Source organism: Octodon degus, unplaced genomic scaffold (genome assembly GCF_000260255.1).
Source record: "Octodon degus isolate 3935 unplaced genomic scaffold, OctDeg1.0 scaffold00087, whole genome shotgun sequence".
NCBI classification, from domain to species: Eukaryota; Metazoa; Chordata; class Mammalia; order Rodentia; family Octodontidae; genus Octodon; species Octodon degus.
Genome location: NW_004524663.1, coordinates 9,846,660 through 9,866,441, shown reverse-complemented (window position 1 = coordinate 9,866,441; position 19,782 = coordinate 9,846,660). Strand labels below are relative to the sequence as shown.

Here is a 19,782-nt window from a genome sequence, read left to right as displayed (position 1 = left end):
TAGATTTAGGTAAATTAAGAGAATTTTGGGCATCTCCATGTTGATGACTCCTAATTTTCTCAATACTTCATTCCCACTAGCCACTGATTAATGTAGGGTATAGGCCTGTTTTCTTCTCGCCAGGCTCTACTGTTCCTGCCAAATAGAAAGTCCTGGAAGTATCTACAAACCCTTATGATTTCATGCATTGAAACCATTTTAATTTAAATGATTTGGTGGGAGGGGTCACGGGATAGTTATTTGTTGTTTTTTTTTCCAGTATCCATCCAGACTGGTATTTTTCCTTGGCAGCTGTGTATAGCACAGGAGCTGATGAACACAACTCCCATGATGTGTGGAAGGGTCAGTCTTCCCATCTTGCTCAGCTCCTGAAGGCTGGAGTTAATGAGGAGGACTTTTTATGTGAATGTCAGGCATGTTGCAATAACTAGCCACGGCGGAATAGTCATGGCGATTTCCACCACTTGGTTTCTTTGTTTTTGTGGGGTTACTGCATGCTTCATTTTATGAGTATTTTCTTGTTCTTATGTGTGGTTGAACCCATCTATTGGCATCCTGGTCTGGGTTATTTGTATTAAAAAGGAAACGAAGAGGCGAGAAATGGGAAACTGTAGAAAGACATATCACAAGTAATTATTTTTCTCCCTCCACTTTAAAAAAAAATTAATGTACTTAGTGCAGGGCCTACAGGGTTTCACTATACAGATCCGACTCATAGCGATCCTCCTATTTTCAGCCTCCTAAGTTTTGGGATTACACGCCCGTGCCACCATGCCCAGTCTCAGTCTCAGCGCACCCCAGGGGCGGGGCTGGCACGACACACTGGGTCTTCTTCAGATAGATATTTTGATGAGTTTGTGTCCTGAAGAAAAGAGGTTCATAACATAAAAGCAAACGTATTGCGAAAACTCGACTGCCTCTATGGAGATATATGTGGACATCCAAAGCAGGCTTTTTGAGAGCTTTCATTATGCCAAATCGATAAGACTCCATTCCTAAGAAGAAGGCATCTCTCTAGAAATGTATCAGTGTGCTGCAGGGTAGGGGCCCCCATTTAGCAATACAGCCTGGATTCACCTTTACACCCCAGCCACACTTCTGTCACCTCCCTCTGTCCCAGATCCACACCTTAAGATGCCAACCTTAAGATGCCAACCATAAGATGCTCCTTTCTGCCTCACTTTCCGTTTCAAAGCCTGAGATGTGCATCCCAATTTTTTTCCACTATAATTTGAAATCAAATCTTTGAAAAAGGCTGACACTTTCTCCAGAGAGAGAGAGAGAGAGAGAGAGAGAGAGAGAGAGAGAGAGAGAGAGAGAGAGAGAGAGAGACCAGGGAGGCACAGGCTGGGCCTTCGAATTGGCCGGCCCGGTGACCGGCAAGCCCGCCCCCATCCCCCTCGGGCGCTCGCACTCAGGAAGCAGCTGGCTGCAGGCCGGCCCTCGCAGCCGCACGCAGACGCTCCTCGCGGGCAGCCGCCCTCCCTCTCGCCGTCCCTCTCTCTCTTTCCCTCTGCGCGACCGCGTCCACCCTGCGCCGCCGGGGCAGCCCAGAGCCCGGCGCGCTCCGACCCCGGCAACCGTGGCCGCCCCCTCGGCGCTCCCGCACCCTGGTACGCGGCTGGCGGCCTTCCAGGCCCGCCGGGGTCTCCCCTGACGGCACCGGCCAGTGGCAATTAACCCGCATCTCGGGCCGGCCCGGGCCACATCTCCTGCCCGGGGCGAGGAGGAGCGGGGCGGAGCGGGCTGGGCGCAAAGTCGCAACTTAACTTTCTAAACAAACACAGTTGCGCGTGAGCGTGAGCGGCGGGGGCGCGAGCTGATGCCGGGGGTCCGGCCGCCCCCCTGCCGCCGCCTCCTCCCCCTGCAGCCCTCGCGGACGCGAGCGTACGCTCGGCGCTCGGGCCGGGTTTCCGCGCTCCGGCCCGCGGCTCGGATGCGAGTTTGCACTTCGGAAGGCGGCGGAGCCAGCGGAGCGCGCTGACGGGCTGGAGACCCGCTGCTCGGCGCCCGCCCGCTGTCACGCGTACCGGCTGGCCCGGGAAGGACGCGCACGCTGAGCTTTGTTGTGGAAATCCCGGTTACCTGGTAAGTGGATGCCATAGGAACTTTGTTCGCAGGCGGGAGACGGGTTGCGGCGAGGCGCTCGAGTGCGAAAGTGGGGGGAGCTGGGGCTTGGGACACAAACTAGCAGGGATTAGAAATAGCTCTCTGCGCCAGCAAAGCGTTCGGGTGGGTGTGGGGCCACGCGCACCCCAGATTCAGAAGTGTTTTTAGAGACCTCCGCCGGCTGAGGTCACAGCCACCCGCAAAGAGGCATCAGACTGCGTTGTGTCCGTTCCCGAGAGCCCCGGGCGGAGACTACAGAAGGGAAATCAACACGGTGTTAAAGTTTCGCCCCTTAGGAAGAGTTTTTGTGCTTTCTTGTAAACCGCAGGCGCTAGAAGGCTGCGTAGCCAGACCAGGTTGCAGGACGCACGGGCTGGTGCACGGCCCGAATCCAGACCCCAGGTATCTATCTGGGAAGGGGAACTTGGGCGAAGTGGAAGCCCACGGGGTGACGCGAGGTCTTTCGCGCTCACACGGACTGTGGCTGCCTGTTCAGGTTCCACGTGTTTGCTAAGCTCCACGAGGGCTGTTTTGCACCCTGTGCCTCACGCAGGCGCGCCCCATTGTTTGGGGGTCCCGGGCTTGGGGGTGGGCATCCAGTCGGGCTGGCGACCTACGGCCGCCCGGATGTAGCTGCGACCTCCCACGCCACGGGCGCGCAGACACCCTCAGCGCGCCCCGCCGGTTCGTCACCTCGCGCTTACATTTTTATGCGGCCCGACAAAATGTCAGCACTGTTTGGAAAACGTCTGTCTTGGGGACTTTGTCCCGCTCAAGGCTCCAGTCCCTATAAATGAGCCTGTGTGTAGTTTGAAGTCTGTCGGAGCCGCTCTCTGGAAAGCGTGAGTGAGCAGCCGCTCTCCGAGCGAGACACACACCTTGCCCCAAGCGACAGTTCCAAGTTACTCACTGGAGCTGACAAGTCACCTCGAGGACGAGGAAATCACCCATGTGTCTGGAAATCTTGGCCTTGGCGGGTTTGTCATCCTATGAATGATTCAGTTAGGTACCTGGAGGGAGAAACTTTGGGGAAGGGTTCCTGGCTCCGCGGTTCGCGTCCCGGGACTCGGTAGGGGGTTGAGGAGGCGGGGAGTGACGGGGGCGGGGCGCTGCGCCCCAGGGGTGCGGAGCGAGTCTGGGCTCCCGCAGGCTTCCGACTCTACGGGGCGGGCTGCGCGCGCGGGTCCCTTCCAGCCGCGGCGCCCTTTAAGCCTTCGACCTACTCGGGACTCGGTTGCACAACAGGAAGCCGGCACGAGTTTGTTTTGTTTTGCTGCTTCTGCGGACGCAGCCGAAGGTTAGGGGCGGAGGCGGTGGGGAGTGACGGGGTCGCAGCGACGCGCAAGCCAGCGGCCGGTCGCCTCCGCCTCCGGGCCCGCCCCTCGCTCGCTCGCGGCCGGGAGTCCAGGGGGCCGGGGCCTGACCCCCGCGGCCAGTGTGTGGGGTAAGGAACCTAAGAAGGCTGCTCTCCTCTAGCTCGGCCCTAGGCGTCTCTCCCTTGCTCTCGCCCCCCCTTCCCCCCGGCGCCCTGCTACCTTGGGAGCCTGTCTCCAGCTAGGTTTCCCTCCCTTGGGCTTGGCCTCCATCTCTGGGACGCTTAAACCAGGGCCCAGGTTAGGGGGTTACTTCCGGACTCCCTAGGGACTGGATTCCTGAGATTATGGATCCCATTTTCAGACCGGAGGGCCCTTGCACTTTCTTCCCAATCCACCAGAACCACCTTTTTCCAGGACTGCAGCATCTCTTGAAAGTTGGGGCCCAGGACCTTGCAGTAGGTAAGGAGAGGGAAGTTGTGTCGTTCTCAGTGGACCGGTTACCCTCGTGTCTTCTTCCTAGACTTGAGTCCGAATTGTTGAGGTTAGAGGAGACAGGAGGTCACTTACAGTGACAAATCGGAGTGAGTTTAGGGATTTTGCTAGCCCTCCCAGAACCAGAACAAACACTTCGGCTTTCCAGTTCTTGGACTGACGGTGAACTCAAGACAAATGAAGTCTTTTCTGTGCCCCTTGAAAGCTTTGATGAGTCATAGTTTCTGCCTTTAAAGGTAGCTAGGTGTCCTTTTCCTTCTTGTATTGCTATGTCTCGTTCCCACTTTTAAAACTACTTTCCTTTTTAAACTAGTTGGAAAATGATTTTGGGGGGCTACAACACATGTGGTTTAAAATCTTAATCCAAGTTTGCTTACGGTGAGGTGCAGGTGCGTGCAACTTGCAGAAATTTGCAGAAAAACAGTAAAGTTTGTTCTTGAGACGTTGAGGCCATCTTGGAACAGAAGCATGGGATCTTATATGCCACCTCTTGAAATTGAGAATGTGCTGAAGTTAAGATTATCCTAGTGTTTTTAAACTTGTCTTTGCTTTCCACCAGCTCTAATATTATCTTGGAAAGGAAGAATATTTCTTTTCCACTCATTTCCAGAACACTCTTCCTTGTGGTAGCTGGCAGTTTCATATCTTGCTTGGAGGACTCAGCTCTACTTGAATCTCAATAGTTTATTCTTATTTTTTTAATCATTTATTTATTTGGTACAGGGTTGCGCAGCTTAGACTTGTAGTGATCCTCCTGTCTCAGCTTCTTCAGTGGCTGGCATTACAGGTGTGCATTATTAGCATGTCCGATTTTGGTCTTGAGTTTGCCATGCAGGTGAATAGACCACCTAGCTGTCTCCATGGCTCAATAGCCATGGAGAGACTGCTGTGATACATGTTTTCTCCTTGGTTCACCTTTGACCCATTTTAGTTGAGCATCATTTCCAATATCCTGGTTCTACGAGGATTCCTTGGTAATAGTTGAATTAGTAGAGGGTGAGTACCAAGGGTTGTGTTGATTTTCTTGGGAGAAAGTGATCATTCTGTCAAACAGGGCATAGGTTTTTTTTTTTTTTTTTTTTTGATGGATTTCAGGCTCTACCTAGTGGGTGAAATTTCTGCTGGGTCCAAACAAGCAGCATGGGAGTGGTTCAATAAAATAAAATTGAGTCCTGCTTTTATCTATGTGGACAGAAGTGGTCTTTCCTTTATCTTAAGGTGAACTTATTTCCTTTTTTTTTTTTTTTGGTGGTACTTTTTATCAAATTCAGAACTTTGTATTTGCCAGGCAGGCACTTAAGCCACTGAGCTATATCCCTGGCCCCTAATTTAGTTTTCTTGTTGTGTTCCCCCCACTTGGGTCTATATTTTCTGCTAGTAAGCTATGCCTGAGGAATTCTAGTTACAGTGTTCCTCTTATATTGTAGTTATTGATCTTTGGGGTTGAATGTTAATTTGCAATTCTCCCAGACTATGGGAGTACTTTTGAAGGACCTAGCTAAGGAAGCGCCATCCCAGGCACACTCTCATCCCTAAAGAAGTCATTTCCTGTGTTTCTGTAATTACTTTCTGAGAGGATGTTATAGCATAAATAAGGTAGAAATTCAGAGCTTAACTCTCAAACTTTTTTACCCTCTGTGTGTGTGTGTGTGTGTGTGTGTGTGTGTGTGTATGTGTGTGTTACTTGGGATTGAACCCAGGCCTTTTACACTGAGGTGCTTCATCAGCTCTCTTATTTTTCATTTTGAAAAAGACTTTCACTGAGTTGCCCAGGCTGGGCTCAAACTTGCAATCCTGCCTCAGCCTCTCAGGGTGCTGGGATTACAGCCATGTGCCATCATGCAATTTAACTCTATAACTTTTTAAGTATTGTTGGTTTATAGACTCAATCAAGACTGAGGAAAAGAAGGCACATGGAAAATCTGGGCAAGAGAACATGGCACCCTTCTCTTTCGAGGAGGATGAAGCATAAAACCTTTAAAGTAACAGCACATAGTTGGATAACAAGATGCTCAAGTTCCAAGTTTAATTAGTTTTCTATTTCAAGCAGATTTGATCCAAAAATCTTTTTTTTATTGTGATAAAATATGGGTACAGAAAAGCACAACTGTCTTAAACTGAATTGCTTATAAATTGAACACGGGTCAAAATAGCATCGGGATTAAGGAATAGAAACATCTTTTACTGTAACCATTCCAGTGACTGCCCTCCAAGTAATTAATGCCTTCACATCTAAAAGTTACATTAGTTTTGCCTGTTTCTTTGAAACACATAAATGTAGCAATCCAATACGTACTCTGGGGCCTCAATGTAACCACTGAGTGGATCATATAATTTGGACTCTAAAGATGATGGGAACAATTTGGCTTTCAGAAATTGGCCAGGTATTACTTAATATGATAGAATTAAGGAAAAACACTATCAAAACAGAAGCAGTGTTTACTTTGTCTTGGTGATAGTGTGGTTAGAGAGACAGAATATGCATGAGTGGCATCTCTAGTGTGTCCCACTGTAGGCCAGGAGGAAAACCCTGAAGGGCTCCTCCCAGCAGGGTAACCTAGAAAGCAAGGGATTCTCTCTCCTGGGGCCAACAACCCCCATAGCAGAAGAAGCTTGGTCTTGGTATTGACCTGATTATTTGTTTTGCAGCTGTTAGGCGTTCTCATTTTTAGCCAGCATGCCAAGAGAAAGGTGAGAAAGAACTGTTTTGCCTGATGAGTGCAATAGAATTTCTGGACTACTGTTTCCTAAGATCATGGACAAGATAAGGACTGAGAAACAGAACTGCAATTAGAGCAGTTCCTTAGTCCACAGTATGGGGCTCATGATTATGTGGTCATGTTTTATACTGTGCTAAATGTGGGATAGATATATTTTTCAGTTATACTTTACTTTTCAGTGTGATTGGTTAATATGAATAATGTGAAAATACATGAATTAATATACAATAATATACATAAATATATATGTACACATATATATGTGGTATTAAAATGCATATGATAAAAGAGTGTGCAAAATGTAAGTATATAGATAGAGTATATCTACATGAATTATAAGGGCTGGGGAAAGCTCATTAGTGAAGTTACAACTTAGATGGAGATGCAGCATAGGCAGATGACTATAATGCAATGTAGGCAGGTATGAATGTCAGAAGAGGTGTTTAGGGTGAAACATTTACCATTTGTAGGCTCCTTGTATGTCCCAAGAACTGTGCTGAACGTGTGATGTATATTTTCATGTGATCTCACAAACTATGCGCAATAGTGTAAAGACCCTCATTTTATAAATCAGAGACTTGGAGGCTAGAAAGGATCAGGGAGGCCCTAACATAGGTATTGGGAGATTCCGGAGGGAGAATAGGATCTGGATTTTTGAGGAAAAGGACAAAAGGAGGAAAGAAGGGTCTGAGGTAGATCGGAAGGTGATGTGCAGGATGGTCAGAGACAAAGATCCAGTCAGGCTTTTCCTGGGGAACAAAATCAGAGGATTTGTCTGTAAAGCCTGAACCACGAATGATCTCGGTATTAGCTGAGGGCAGACTTGAGAGGAAGAAAGTCAGTGGGGCTGTTTTTGTCTACTGTGATCTTTCATAGACCAGGAGCGTGAAAAGCCTCACATTCCTTCAGGGGCAGCAAGCGTTGCTGAAGTGCGGATGAGCAGATAGGCTCATAGTATAAGATCTAACCCAGTCCTTGATAGGGAGACCAGTCTCTAAGGATCAGTGGTTTCTGCAGTCCAGAGCCAGGTCTGCTGAATACTGTACACAGAAAACCCAGGGCCAAGGCTATGTACAAATTTTTGTTATTCTTGTGTGTGAAGAAATGGATTTATGTTTTCCCAACCTTTTTAGTATGACCAATAAATTCCACTTCTGTCTGTAACTTGGCTGAGTCATTCATAGAGGTTTAAATTTTTTTTTTAATAAATATGTTGTCATGTTGGTTAAGGGCCTAGTCATTGTTGTGGACATTCATACTTTTACACTGATGTCAACTAACATAATTTAACTTGTATAAAACTTCTGTCTGTACCAACAGCTAAAAATAGTGACACTGGCCACTTTCAAGCAATAAGTACACCAGAGGGAAGAAATCTCTGTTACATGGGTAATAAGGAGGATTTAACATGCTTGAATATTGGTTGAAGTGATAAATTTTATTTGTAGATTCTTCTACAGATAGGTGTTCATTATCTTTTGAGAGAATTGTAGTTTTTAGCATTGAAAATAGCTATTTAAACAGACCTAGTATTAGATATGCAGACTTAAGTGACACGGACTCCACTTTTCATTTTGTCATATTTTACCACCCTATAATCTCTTTGTGTTGAGAATGGGCTTGCTCTGTGTTTATTCATCTTTAAGAAAAATCTACATCCAATTATTTTGCTTTTGTATTTTCGAAGAAACCTTGTGTTCAAACCATGGCCATGTGGTGCTCAGTCTCTGCAGTTCAGGTAATTAATTCAGTGGTGACATCATAGGGAATGTGCTCATTTTTCCATTTGAAATCCTGGTCTCAGAATCTAATGGTTAACTCGCATTAAGAACACATTTTGGAAACCGACTTTCTCAAAGACAGCCATGTGTTACGTTAAACTTCTCCCTTTTTGCATTTTGAGAGCAGGATTTTGTTCCACATCAGCGTCACCCATCAGTCATTTTGAGTTGATCCTCTTAGTTGATGAATTATTACTTATTAACGATGGATCAGTTGATATTTGAGTAAAAACAAGTAGCAGCACTGGTAGGAATGTGACTATATTATTTAGCTTTTTAAAAACAAAGCTAAAAATGTCAAACATAGCTTAGATCTTTTGTTTATTACAACTGTATTTTTGTATTTATTTTACTTTTCAAATTCTGACTATTCCCTCAGGTGTTCTTTGTAGGTACTTGTGTAGGCTAATAGTCCAAGTGCCTTTTATAAGTGGTTTTCATTCTCTTTTGACTGTAATTCACAATAAAACCTTTTTTTTAACTTACCTAGCATGCGCTATCTAGATACAGATGTGCATACCCATAGGTAACCTATGAAATGATACTTGACTAGTAATAGATTTTATGTATTCTGATGGGTTTTGCTTTATTCTGGTTCTGTTTCTTTAATATTTTTCCCTGTTGAGTAATTGGTGTCATGGACCAGCAATACCTTGCAGTCCAGTTGAAAAACTGTTTTAGAAACAGTCCTTTGTTAAACGTAGGTCTGGGAACTGCACAGTATTTTCATACCTCGACTTTTCCAGGGCCTTGTTTCCTTTCTGAATTTACATGCTCCAACAGAGTACTAATCAGACTTAAAAAAGGATAAATTTGAGTCATTTGTAGGAAAATGGGTGGATCTTGAGAATGTCTACTAAGTCAAATTAATCAAACACAGAAGGATGTATAACTCATGGTTTCTATTTTATGAGAAACCCAAAATACAAATACAGAGCAAAATAAAAGAGGGATGGTAGGAAACATGGGGATAAATTTTGTGGAGATGTGAAGGGGTTGTGGAGAGGGGTTGACAGGGTAAAAGGGGAATGGAAAGGATCAAGACATGGTATGTGTAGGTATCAATTCCCCAAACAAATGTCATTATTATGTATCACAGACATATACTAAGAAAAGATTTGTAGTTCCATATTCACCCTCGTTTTGTCTGATTTCCTTTGGCACTTTTGGTGCTTAAGGAGACCCGTAATTCTCCTTCTTTTGCCATTTTTGGTAGGGCCACAATTTTCTAGCTCTTTCTCTGCTCATTGATGAGTTTGTGACTTAGGTGGGGTAAATGAAACACTTAAGTAATTACTACCAAAACTGGTGGCACTTAGTAAACTACAAGGACATGAGAGGATAGATGCACTGAAGTATAGAAAGTAGATTCTAAGACTGCTTAGTTATTGAACTTTAATGTTGTCCTTCAGCAATATTTTCCTAAGCACTCTAAATTTCCTCCAGCAATCTGTAATCACTGTCATCATGTGAAAGGTTCTGAATTCTGCTCCTGAGTTTTGAGTTAGGATTGATTAAGAGGAATGAACTTCTCAACTAGAATTGATCCTGCCCTTTTCCCCCATTCCCTTCCCTTTGCCTGTCCCATCCTCTTCTTTTGTGTCCTATTTATATTTATCATATTTTGAATACCATAGCCATAATTTTAAGTTTAAAATGACATCACCCATTATTCTTCTGAGTCCAGGAAAGATTCTTTTCATTCTGAGTAAACATTATAAAATATGAAAGTAAAAAAATAGTTAAAATGAGTCTATATTTAATTAGAGGTTTAAGTCTATCAATAAATGCAAGTCAAGGTTTCCACTAGATGGGATCCACAGTGTTCATTATATTATGTCTTCTGTGGGGTTGTTGGAAAGATGGTCTTTTCTCTGGAGGAAACACTGATTTGTCTACTTATTTTTAATTAGCGTAACTCTGAATGAACCTCTTTGATTTCATCTTAGGGGTGATTGTATTGCTTTGTAACATCTGTACTTCTTAGTGTTCAGAATGAATAAATTAATATATTTAACAACTTCCAGCGTTAAGCTTGGGGAGTACTCCCATGAATAGGTCTGCACATGCTAGTTATTAGATGTAATCTCCTGAAGTTTCTTCTTCCCATTTCAACAGGGAGGAATTAGCTCTCTTTTTGTGTACCTCCTGTTTTAATTTTTGTGTTTGTCAGTTTCACTGGATAAAGCTATGAGCCTATGGAAATGATCAACTTGCCTTGTTGTGGTTGCTTTTTCATACATAATACAGGACCCTTCAGTTTCAATTTAGAGAAGTATTGTACACATCCAATACATTTCCTCCGTAATATCCTCCACCTTCACAGGCACATGTTTGCACTTTCCTCTTGTTAAAATTGCAGACAAGAATAATTTTGATTTATTGGTGACATCTAATATAGCTGTGTTTATATTGTTGCCAATAAAATGACTTACATGATTGGTTTTTGTTTATACAATCTTTTCTGAGGAGTCAGTCACCTGTGTTAGGACAAGGTACATTCTGCTTATTAAAATGAACTCTTAGGATCTAAGAACATTCAGCTCTATCTGTTCTTGATTTAATGCAGAATGTGCTTCACACTGTACCTATGCATGAGAATAACATATTATTTATCAATAGGCTTTTCATTTCTATATTCTTCTGGCTACAAAAGCTGCAACAAGAGAAGCCCGTGGGAATAACACAGAGCTATTAAACGATCAAGGCAGAGGAATTGAAAAGGCAGTGTTAATGAAATTATACAGTCATTAACCCAAAGGGAAAAACGAAAAGAATCAATGAGAACTCTATTTTAGGTGGACTATCTGTATATGTGTACATATATATGGAGCAGTTTGCTGACCTGTGTTTCATTATCAGGTTTGCTGTGCAGGGGAAGAAATACTTGTGGCATAAGGAATGGAAAATATAACAAAGGCTAAATGTAGCCTAAGGAAATGAAATGATGTATGAAAATTAATAATTAACTGGCTCATCAGATGAATTATGACTCTAGATGAGTCTATTAATGATATTTACTAAGAAAGGGCCTTCGGCTGTAGATAGGTATTATGGAACTTGTATTTTTGGAATTTTCTTGAATGGATGAGTTAATATTGCTTCAAAAGGAGCAGTGCCTAGAGCCCTGGGTAGAAGGTAGAGTCATGATGTTATATTTTGATTAAAGTCGTGCTTTTCCAGAAAACCAGTGGAGTTATTAGATGGTTTTGTGCCTTCCTTTCCTTGGGGGGTTAAGTCATTTCCTCTCTGACGTGATTTACAGGAGTGTTTTAAGAATTTGAAAGTAGTCAAAAGTAGAGATTTATTAACTCTTATGTTGACTCATTAGCAGAGCGAACATTTTCATTGTGTCAACCAACAGAGTATGTGTCAACGTCAGATCCAGAATATTCTAAATTTATTATACTTTGGTTGCTCCTTCTTTCTTTTCTCTCTCCCTTCCTCCCTCCCCTTCCTCTCCTCCCTCCCTCCCTCCCTCCCTCCCCCTTCCCTCCCTCCTCCCAGCTTAGGGTAGAGTAGTTGGGTAGAATGCAGATAAGAAAATGCTGGAAATTCAGTCAAATTTTTAAATACAAAGAGTATCTTCCAATTGAATTGTACTAATTACATGTTTGATTCTACTCTTTGTAAAGTGCAAGTTTAACCCTCAGTTCATTTTCCCTGTTTGATGTCATTCTGAGCATTGCTTGTGCGAGAGCTTCTTATGTGCTGTTACTTGGTTAGAGTTTGTAGAGGTGTTGTTATTTTTGTTGCGTCTATTCAGTCCCCCTAGATTTAAATACACAAAGGCTATGTATTTCTTTTCTTGATTATAGTAAGTGGATATTTTAATACTCTTCCTTACCCATATTATCCAGATTAACAAAATCTCAAGAAACCATAGTGATTATATTCAACTCCTCAGTCTTTTGTGAATGAAAAAAACCCCAAACAAACCGAAGTTATTAGTGGTTTGTCAACAGTAGACCTCAGATACCGTGACTTATTGAGTGCTCTTTTCACTCTGACTCTATGAGCATGTGTCTCTCTTAAATGGAGCAATTGATTTTGTTTTTTGAGAGAAGGTCTTGGTATATGGAATTCAATTTGGCTTTGAACTCTATGTAGCCCAGGTAGCCTCAAACTCACTAGGCTCCTCCTTCCTCAGCCTCCTGAGGTCTAGGATTATAGGTATATACCCACTGATTCTTTTTTATTGTTGTTGTTTTGAACTTAGAATTCTGTGCTGAATATATAACTTAACCAAAAGACATGCAAAAGTATTATGATATGAACAAACAAAATTGAATTTTACATTTTGTTATCTAGTGCTTGAAAAATTCATTAGCATAGTTAATATGAAAAACTACAATTTTAGGCACATTTTCCGTATTTTCTTTTCTGTCTTGAGCCTGGCTTTGCTCAGCTCACATGACCTTGCCCTATTGGTTTTTCATGATGGTATTAAACACTTTATTTTCTGGATGCTGTTTTCTCAGTAGTAAAACTTAAGTACATTTTGTTGTTGATTTTACTTTCAACCTAATACTATTTAAAACAGGATTGTACTTTATAAAAAATAAAATACCCAGTACAAGGCAGACAGGTGTGGATGCCTGATATCTCATCAATTTCTCAGGACTTTATTTTTCTTTCTTGCAGACTCACCTTTTTAATGGTTGAGCTTCACGCTAAGCACTTACTTACGTGTTTTTATCCACATCTTTGATGAGAATTCCTGCTTGTATATTATCTTGCTGCCAAAAATGACTCCCTTATTTTTAAAAACCTGGAAATAGGCAGTCTGGAAATCTGCAGACACTTGTCACTTGGACCATGGTCTTAGTGACTCATATTTCCAGTCATGTTGAACACTTTTTCATTTTCAAAGAATAGCCAGTGTGACATATTTCTTTGCCCTTTTTTGGTGGGTGCTGAATTAGTACTTTCTTATTCAGGGTTCAGAGGGCTCAGAAAACAATATTTTATCAGTGAAAGGAGACTCGATGGCTAATTTTATCTGGCAAAGCACAGACTGTAAATGCCTCTTGCTCACGATTAACCAGTGAATGAATCAACAGGCTGACTGGCACTGCACTCAAGTTCTACATGGACCCAGTGGAAGAGGCCCTGGAAGCTTTCCAGTGTGAAAAAGAATATGACAACCAGTGTGATTTCAGGGTCTTTTTCTTATTGTTCCATAAAAAAACTGAAAATGTGGAGGTGTGGCTCATCGGGACCCACTTGTCCATTCAAGGAATGGAGAACAGGAGAGCAAGAGTAACCCTGGTACAGATTGGTGCTGTGGATTGTCTCCTAAGATTGCTGGGTGGCAGGAGAGTGTTTAATGTCAAAGACAAAAAATTCTAAACACACACACACATACACACACACACACACACACACACACACACAGAGTCTGTCTCACTGAGTACCAAGTTGTCTAGATTCAACTCAAACTTGGGATCGTCCAGCCTCTTGCTAACTGGAGCTACAGCGTCGTGCCACCACACCTGGGTGCTAATTGTATTTGACGCCCTTCAGCATAGGCACGCATGGTACACTTTGCAGCAGGCATAGTGAGCGCTTGACTTGAAACAATTAAAAACTTTTTTTAATCATTTATTTATTTGGTACAGGGTCTTGCTGCACAGCTTGGACTCGTAGTGATCCTCCTGTCTCAGCCTCCCCTCTGGTGGGATTACAGGCACGTGCCACTACACCTGGTTTCGGTGGCCAGCACTGTGTGCCCAGGGTTCCAGGGCCGGCACAGCATATGGTACCAGGGATTGGACCTGTGCTTTCTAGGCAGGCACTTAGACTGCTGACCTATCTCCCCAGCCCAAAACTTAATCTTGTTGATTTCCTAAAATGATAAAAGAAAAAGTTCTTCACAAAATGTTTTTCCCCCTCAATATACTTTCTTTAATGGTATATAGGGTCATTTGGGAGTTGAGTTAAAAATATTTTTACAACCTTGAACAGATAATATAAAAACATCCCCAAAAGCTGTCTAAATGAAGATACCCAGCATGACTGCTTTGCACTCAGGCCTTGTTGCATGTGTGGGGCTTGGCTTCTTTCCATGCTGGTCATGCCCAGATGAAAGAAAGGCTGTGGGTGGCTTCTGCCATGCAGGTGGGGAAGTGGCACTCCTAGAGCACTTGGCTACCCATTGTACTTCGGGGAGCAGCTGGTCGAAGAAGGGAAGGATCTCCTTGATGTTTTAGGGTCCTGAGGACTGAATTCATCACCTATGGGTGGATGATGGTGTCCGGTGGTCCCATCAGAGTCTTTCGGTTCTCCCATAAGCAGCATCTTGGGGCTGTGGCTGAGCAACAGCATACAGTATGGCGCATGGTGAATGAATGCATAGCTTACCTTTAGGAGGGCTGTTCTGTCCTCATGCTTTCTACCATGTGCAACTGAGTCTCTAATACTACTGTGAATATTTAAATATTAGGACGTGTAAAACCTTTGTAACTTTTCCCAGGCTATTGAGTGCTACTGAGTGTCTCCCAGGACTGCTGGATAGCATGATAATATTTAATGTCAAAGACATTTGTAAATCTAGGGTCTATGAAAAGCTTCATCTTAGCGGGAAAGTGAGAGATGGTATAATGTCCCTGTTATTCCCTCTAGAGGCTAGGTCTGGTTTTTTGATGGTTTCCTGAGGCCTATGGAGCACTGGCCTCATAGCTCATGAAGGTAGTGCTTTTTGTTTCCCAGGAGCTGCTGCAAAAAGTGAGCTCATATGGACAGATCCTTTAGGGATCAAAGTAAGTTTAATTTTGCAAGCTGGCACTGCTAGATTAGTTGCAGTTGCAGGAGCACCTATTGAGAAGGGCTCAGCAGCAAACAAAACAATAGGGAGATCCAAAAGCCATGTCTCCTACAAATGTAGAAGGGGAGGGTGTCTGCCAATGATCCATGTATTTCATGACCTTGTTCTATGTAAAAAACCATTTTGCTAAGGGTTCTTCTGTTCTTGATATGAATGCTACACAAGTTGAAAACTCTGTACTTTATTTTCATTTTTACTCTTAAAATTGCCTGCATTTATTTTTTTAAACAGGCTTATAACCCACACCATGGATAACTTATTGGACTTTGCCTGAAAGGAGTCAGTAGTGCCACTGGATATTTGACCATCCTGGCCACAGGTTTTTCAGGATGAATGGAAGGTCACGCAGCATGAGTCTTCACCATACGTCGGGAACCCCACAGGGGCCTGGGATGGTCAGTGGCCAGCATATTCCTCCCAGCCGAACCCACTCAGGGACTCCTGGCCCCTCATCTTGGGGCAACACACCGAGCCCCACTATTGGAAGCCTTTCTAACAGCCTGCATCGCAAGATGCCCTTGGGAGGAGGGATGGTTCTGCAGCACAGTGTGGCTGAGAGCCCCATCCATCTGCCCGCTCTGAGCCCCAGGAGACAAGTGCTCGCCAGTGAGAAGCTGAGATTCCAGGTCGCCCAGCCTGGAGGCATGTCAGGGACACACACTTTAAAGCCAAAGCAGCAAGAGTATGGAAGTCCTTTTCCTCCAAATCCTGGGAAAGGTAGGATTGTCTTTTTGGGATCTTTTAAAAGTGCAAACTATTTTTTTTTCATCCTCCTTGTCCCTTCCTTGCCAGTAAATTCTATAGAAAAGCATGTAATTCCATGTCAGAGTCAAGTTCACTGTCTCATAATGATACACAGTTTGCCCATTCAGGTTGTGTGTGTGTATTTGTGTGTGTGAATGCTGGGCACAAGTGTGGGTATCTCATCGGACTGTGAAACAGAGTGAAGGCAAAAATAGGAAGATCAGAAGTAGAGAAGAGGAGCAGGTAGTGGTCCTCCCTACAAATGTCTTGCCCTCTGGGTACATGGAGCTTGGACTATGGGTCATGGATGAGAGGATTGACGGACTGTCATTGATGCTAGTGTTAGAAATGCAAGAAGAAAGGTTACGTTCAGAAAGAAAAGGGTAAACAGTGAGGAATTTTACTAACATAAAGAAGAATTGGTATATATATAATATATATGAATAAGTTATTTTCTGAGCAAACCCTGTAGTTTTTACACTATAACTACTAACAAGGGAGAAGAAAGCTAGGAAAGACTAGTGAAAAGGTATGTTTTGTACTTGTGAAGAACTGGGAAACCTAGTTAACCTGAAATGCAGAGAGAATGCACTTTCTTAACTCTATAATTTTGCATTGCATATATTTTAAATGGGAGCATAGTAGTCGGGAAAGAGCAAACTAGTTGAGCGATGCTGTCCAGAAGCTGGTGCCGACTTTACGAAGTGACGTGTTGCGGATGCTGTGTGTATTTTGGCTGCAAGTAGAAAGAGGTGTATATTGTATAAAATATAATATAGTTTTCTTATGCAAAATTGGAAATTATATATTCCGTAAAGTCTTTTAGATTTAGTTCTTAGTGTTTGCATTAAAAGCACTTACACTATCAAACAGTGTTAATTAACAATCTTCCTAATAACCACTCACCTGGTTAATTAAAGTGAATAAATTATTTATATCAGATAAGTACACCATCAGTCATTTGTCATACACTGTGTATTTTTGTTTATGGAGGAGTTGGTATACATGGAGGAATTTAAAAAACCAACATAACCCTAAACATTCATGTAGCTTTTTAATTTTTCTTTTTTGTGTATTAATATTTAGTCTAGGTTTGGTCTTGAGTTGTTTTGTTTCCTAGAGGTATTGATGCTTAATTTAGGAAACAGTTTCCCTGGGAGCTATCTCTGAAGTAGCTATGTTGTGGTTAGGTTGCTATGCCCATGGCTTGTCAAGCTGAGTTCTTAATATCAAACCTAAGTGTTTAAATTTCAGGGGTGGGGGCCCATTAAAATCTTTCTGCTCATGCTTGACCAGTGATCGGTAGCTTGATTTTATAGTTATTTGTGTTTTCAAGCCTGACTGAAAGTAATAGTGATGATAATATTAATAACTTGCATTTGTTATATCATAACAGTATGCATCAAGTTATATGTTGAGTTCTTTCCAGTACATACTCTTAGTGATTGGTCAAAGCCATCCCAACTTGTATGCTCTGGTTGATTTAACTGATAAGAAAATGAAGACCTAGAAAGAATAAGTAACTCTGGAAACACCAGCCAGTAAGGAAGTACTTTGATACCAGAGGACACTACAATTATGATCATGGCTAAAAAAACTGGTTCAGGTACTTAAGGAATAGGTAACTCTCAGGGTCAATACACTTTGGAATGCATATAAAAATAGTGCTGCTTCCTGATTTCCTGCTCTATGACCTTCTGGTTCAGCTTGTTAGTGTACATACAGTGTGGGTTCTGGATCAATATGGTTGGGGCATTCATGGGCACAGATAAAGAATTAAATACACTATTATTAGCCCTCCTGTCCCTACAGCTTGGATACCATCAGTGGCCCAGATGAAGTCAGAAATAGCTTAAGGTGTCCTTTTCGGATTTTGGTTGACTATTCCTACATTATTAACCATCAGCCAGTAACTGTTGGTTTAGGACTGTGTGCACTTTATCTGATCATTTACTCAACAAAACGTTCCTGAGCATGATGCATGAGCCACCATTTTGGGGACACAATAGCCATTAAAACATAGTCCTTGCCTTCAAGATGATGGAGATTCAGACAAATATATATGGCAGCTAAAGCATAATAAAAGCTCAGATAGGATACACTCTGAGTACTATGGCAGCCTTAGAAAAGGGTTTCTGCCTGTGCTTAGTAGGTGGATCTGGGAGGTCAGTAAGCTATTAAGGCAGAAAGGTGACTAGTGAGGAGGTAGCCATGCAGTAGTGCAGAGTGTATGTCCTGTGTGTGTGAGTATGAGTATGTGCATGGAATAAGTGTGCATGAAGGCTTTGTTCAGAACATATTCTAGATAGGGAGAAAAGCACACTCAGAACTTCATTAGAGGGGAAAATGGAGTAACTCCAGAATTCTACGTGATTTATATAGATTTTTTTTTTTGATTTATATAGATTGATTGATGGTGCAGTGACTGCTTAGGAGAAAAGGCTGGAGAGGAACAAGCAGAAAGTGGGCGAAGAGTCATGAATTATATACCAAGGAGTTTGGCTCTGCCTGACAATGTTGGCAGAGCATGTGACTCTAGGAGTAGTATTTAGTTAGGGCTTTGCAGAAAAATAGAACTAACAAGATATCTATGTTTGTATGTATATGTGTGCATGTCCTATAAAAAATGACTCATGAGATTATGGAGGTTGTTAAATCCTAAAAATCTGCAGAGTGGGTAAGCTGAAACGCTGAGAAAGTGGAAGGTGAATTGAGTCAGAAGGGCTTGTGAACCAGCAGAGCTGATGGTGGAGGCTCTGTTTTGAAGGCTGGCAAGTTCAAGACTCAGGAAGACCCAGTGTTTCGGTTTGAGTCCAAAGGTGGGCAAAAAGCTGCTGTCCCAGTTCAGAGGCAGTCAGGCAGGAGGCGTACTGTCGTTCCCGGGAAAGACTCAGCCTTTTATGCTCTTCAGGCCTTCAGCTGGTTGGGTGAGGGTCATGCACATTAGGTAGAGCAATCTGCTTTGCTCAGTCCACTGATTTAAATGTTAACCTCTTTTGAAACCATCACATCAGAAACACTCAGAATAATTTTTGGCCAAATATTGGGGCAACCTGGAGCCCAGTGAAGTTCATGCATAAAATGAACCTATAAAGTGAGGTATCATTGTTTAAGGGCAACGTACAATTTACAGGATGGATAAGAACGTGTATTTTCTGAGCCTTGAGAGTGAGTATAGCAACTCTTAACATGGTGGAGCTGTGAGCAGAGAATTTAAATTGGGGATTGTTACATCAGCAGGCATCTGACTTAAAGACTGGAGAATCTAGTGGAAGCCTTGTGGGAAGTATACGTTGGACGGTAGGGCCTGCATTCCTTGAAGATCGAGCTCTGCTCAGTTGAAAATGCTGGTGACAGTGGCTTTCACATCATATGGTGAGCTTCCCAGACGGTGCATCAAGATCACTGAGGTGTCACACAAACTCAGGGAGTCTTAGGACATTTAAAATTTTAAATGTGGCGACATGTGATATCCTTTGAACAGCAGGCAAATGACTAGCTTGAGATTGACAGTTTCAGTGGTGAATCACACAATATTCCCTTTATCTTTGCAAAGATAAGTTTTCAGTAGTTGTGGTTTTTAAAAAACAAATATTTTCTATGCCCATGTTCATGACAGCATTATTTGTAATAGCCAAAAATCAAAAACTAGTTTCCTTCATTGGATAAGGATAAAAAAGGTCAGTCTCTATCTCTGTATCTTTATCTACATCTCTATCTATATTGGAGTGTTGTTTAGTGTTTAAAAGGCAACTTCATATGTTATAATACAGATGAACCTTAGTAAGTAACAC

The 19,782-nt window shown here is 42.8% G+C and overlaps 1 protein-coding gene across 8 annotated transcripts in view; it reads left to right on the top strand.

The window, feature by feature from the left end:
• The first annotated feature begins 1,685 nt into the window (after positions 1–1,685).
• Glis3 (GLIS family zinc finger 3) overlaps positions 1,686–19,782 on the top strand; it is a 445,783-nt gene continuing 427,686 nt past the window's right edge. For 2 of the 8 annotated variants that reach the window (XM_023721941.1, XM_012516007.2), the window contains exons 1-2: positions 1,686–3,553; positions 15,476–15,961. In XM_023721941.1, coding sequence (XP_023577709.1) covers positions 15,574–15,961 — 388 coding nt within the window. In that variant the 5' untranslated portion in view covers positions 1,686–3,553; positions 15,476–15,573. The other 6 variants (XM_004637184.2, XM_023721940.1, XM_023721942.1 and 3 more) reach the window with 6 other exon arrangements.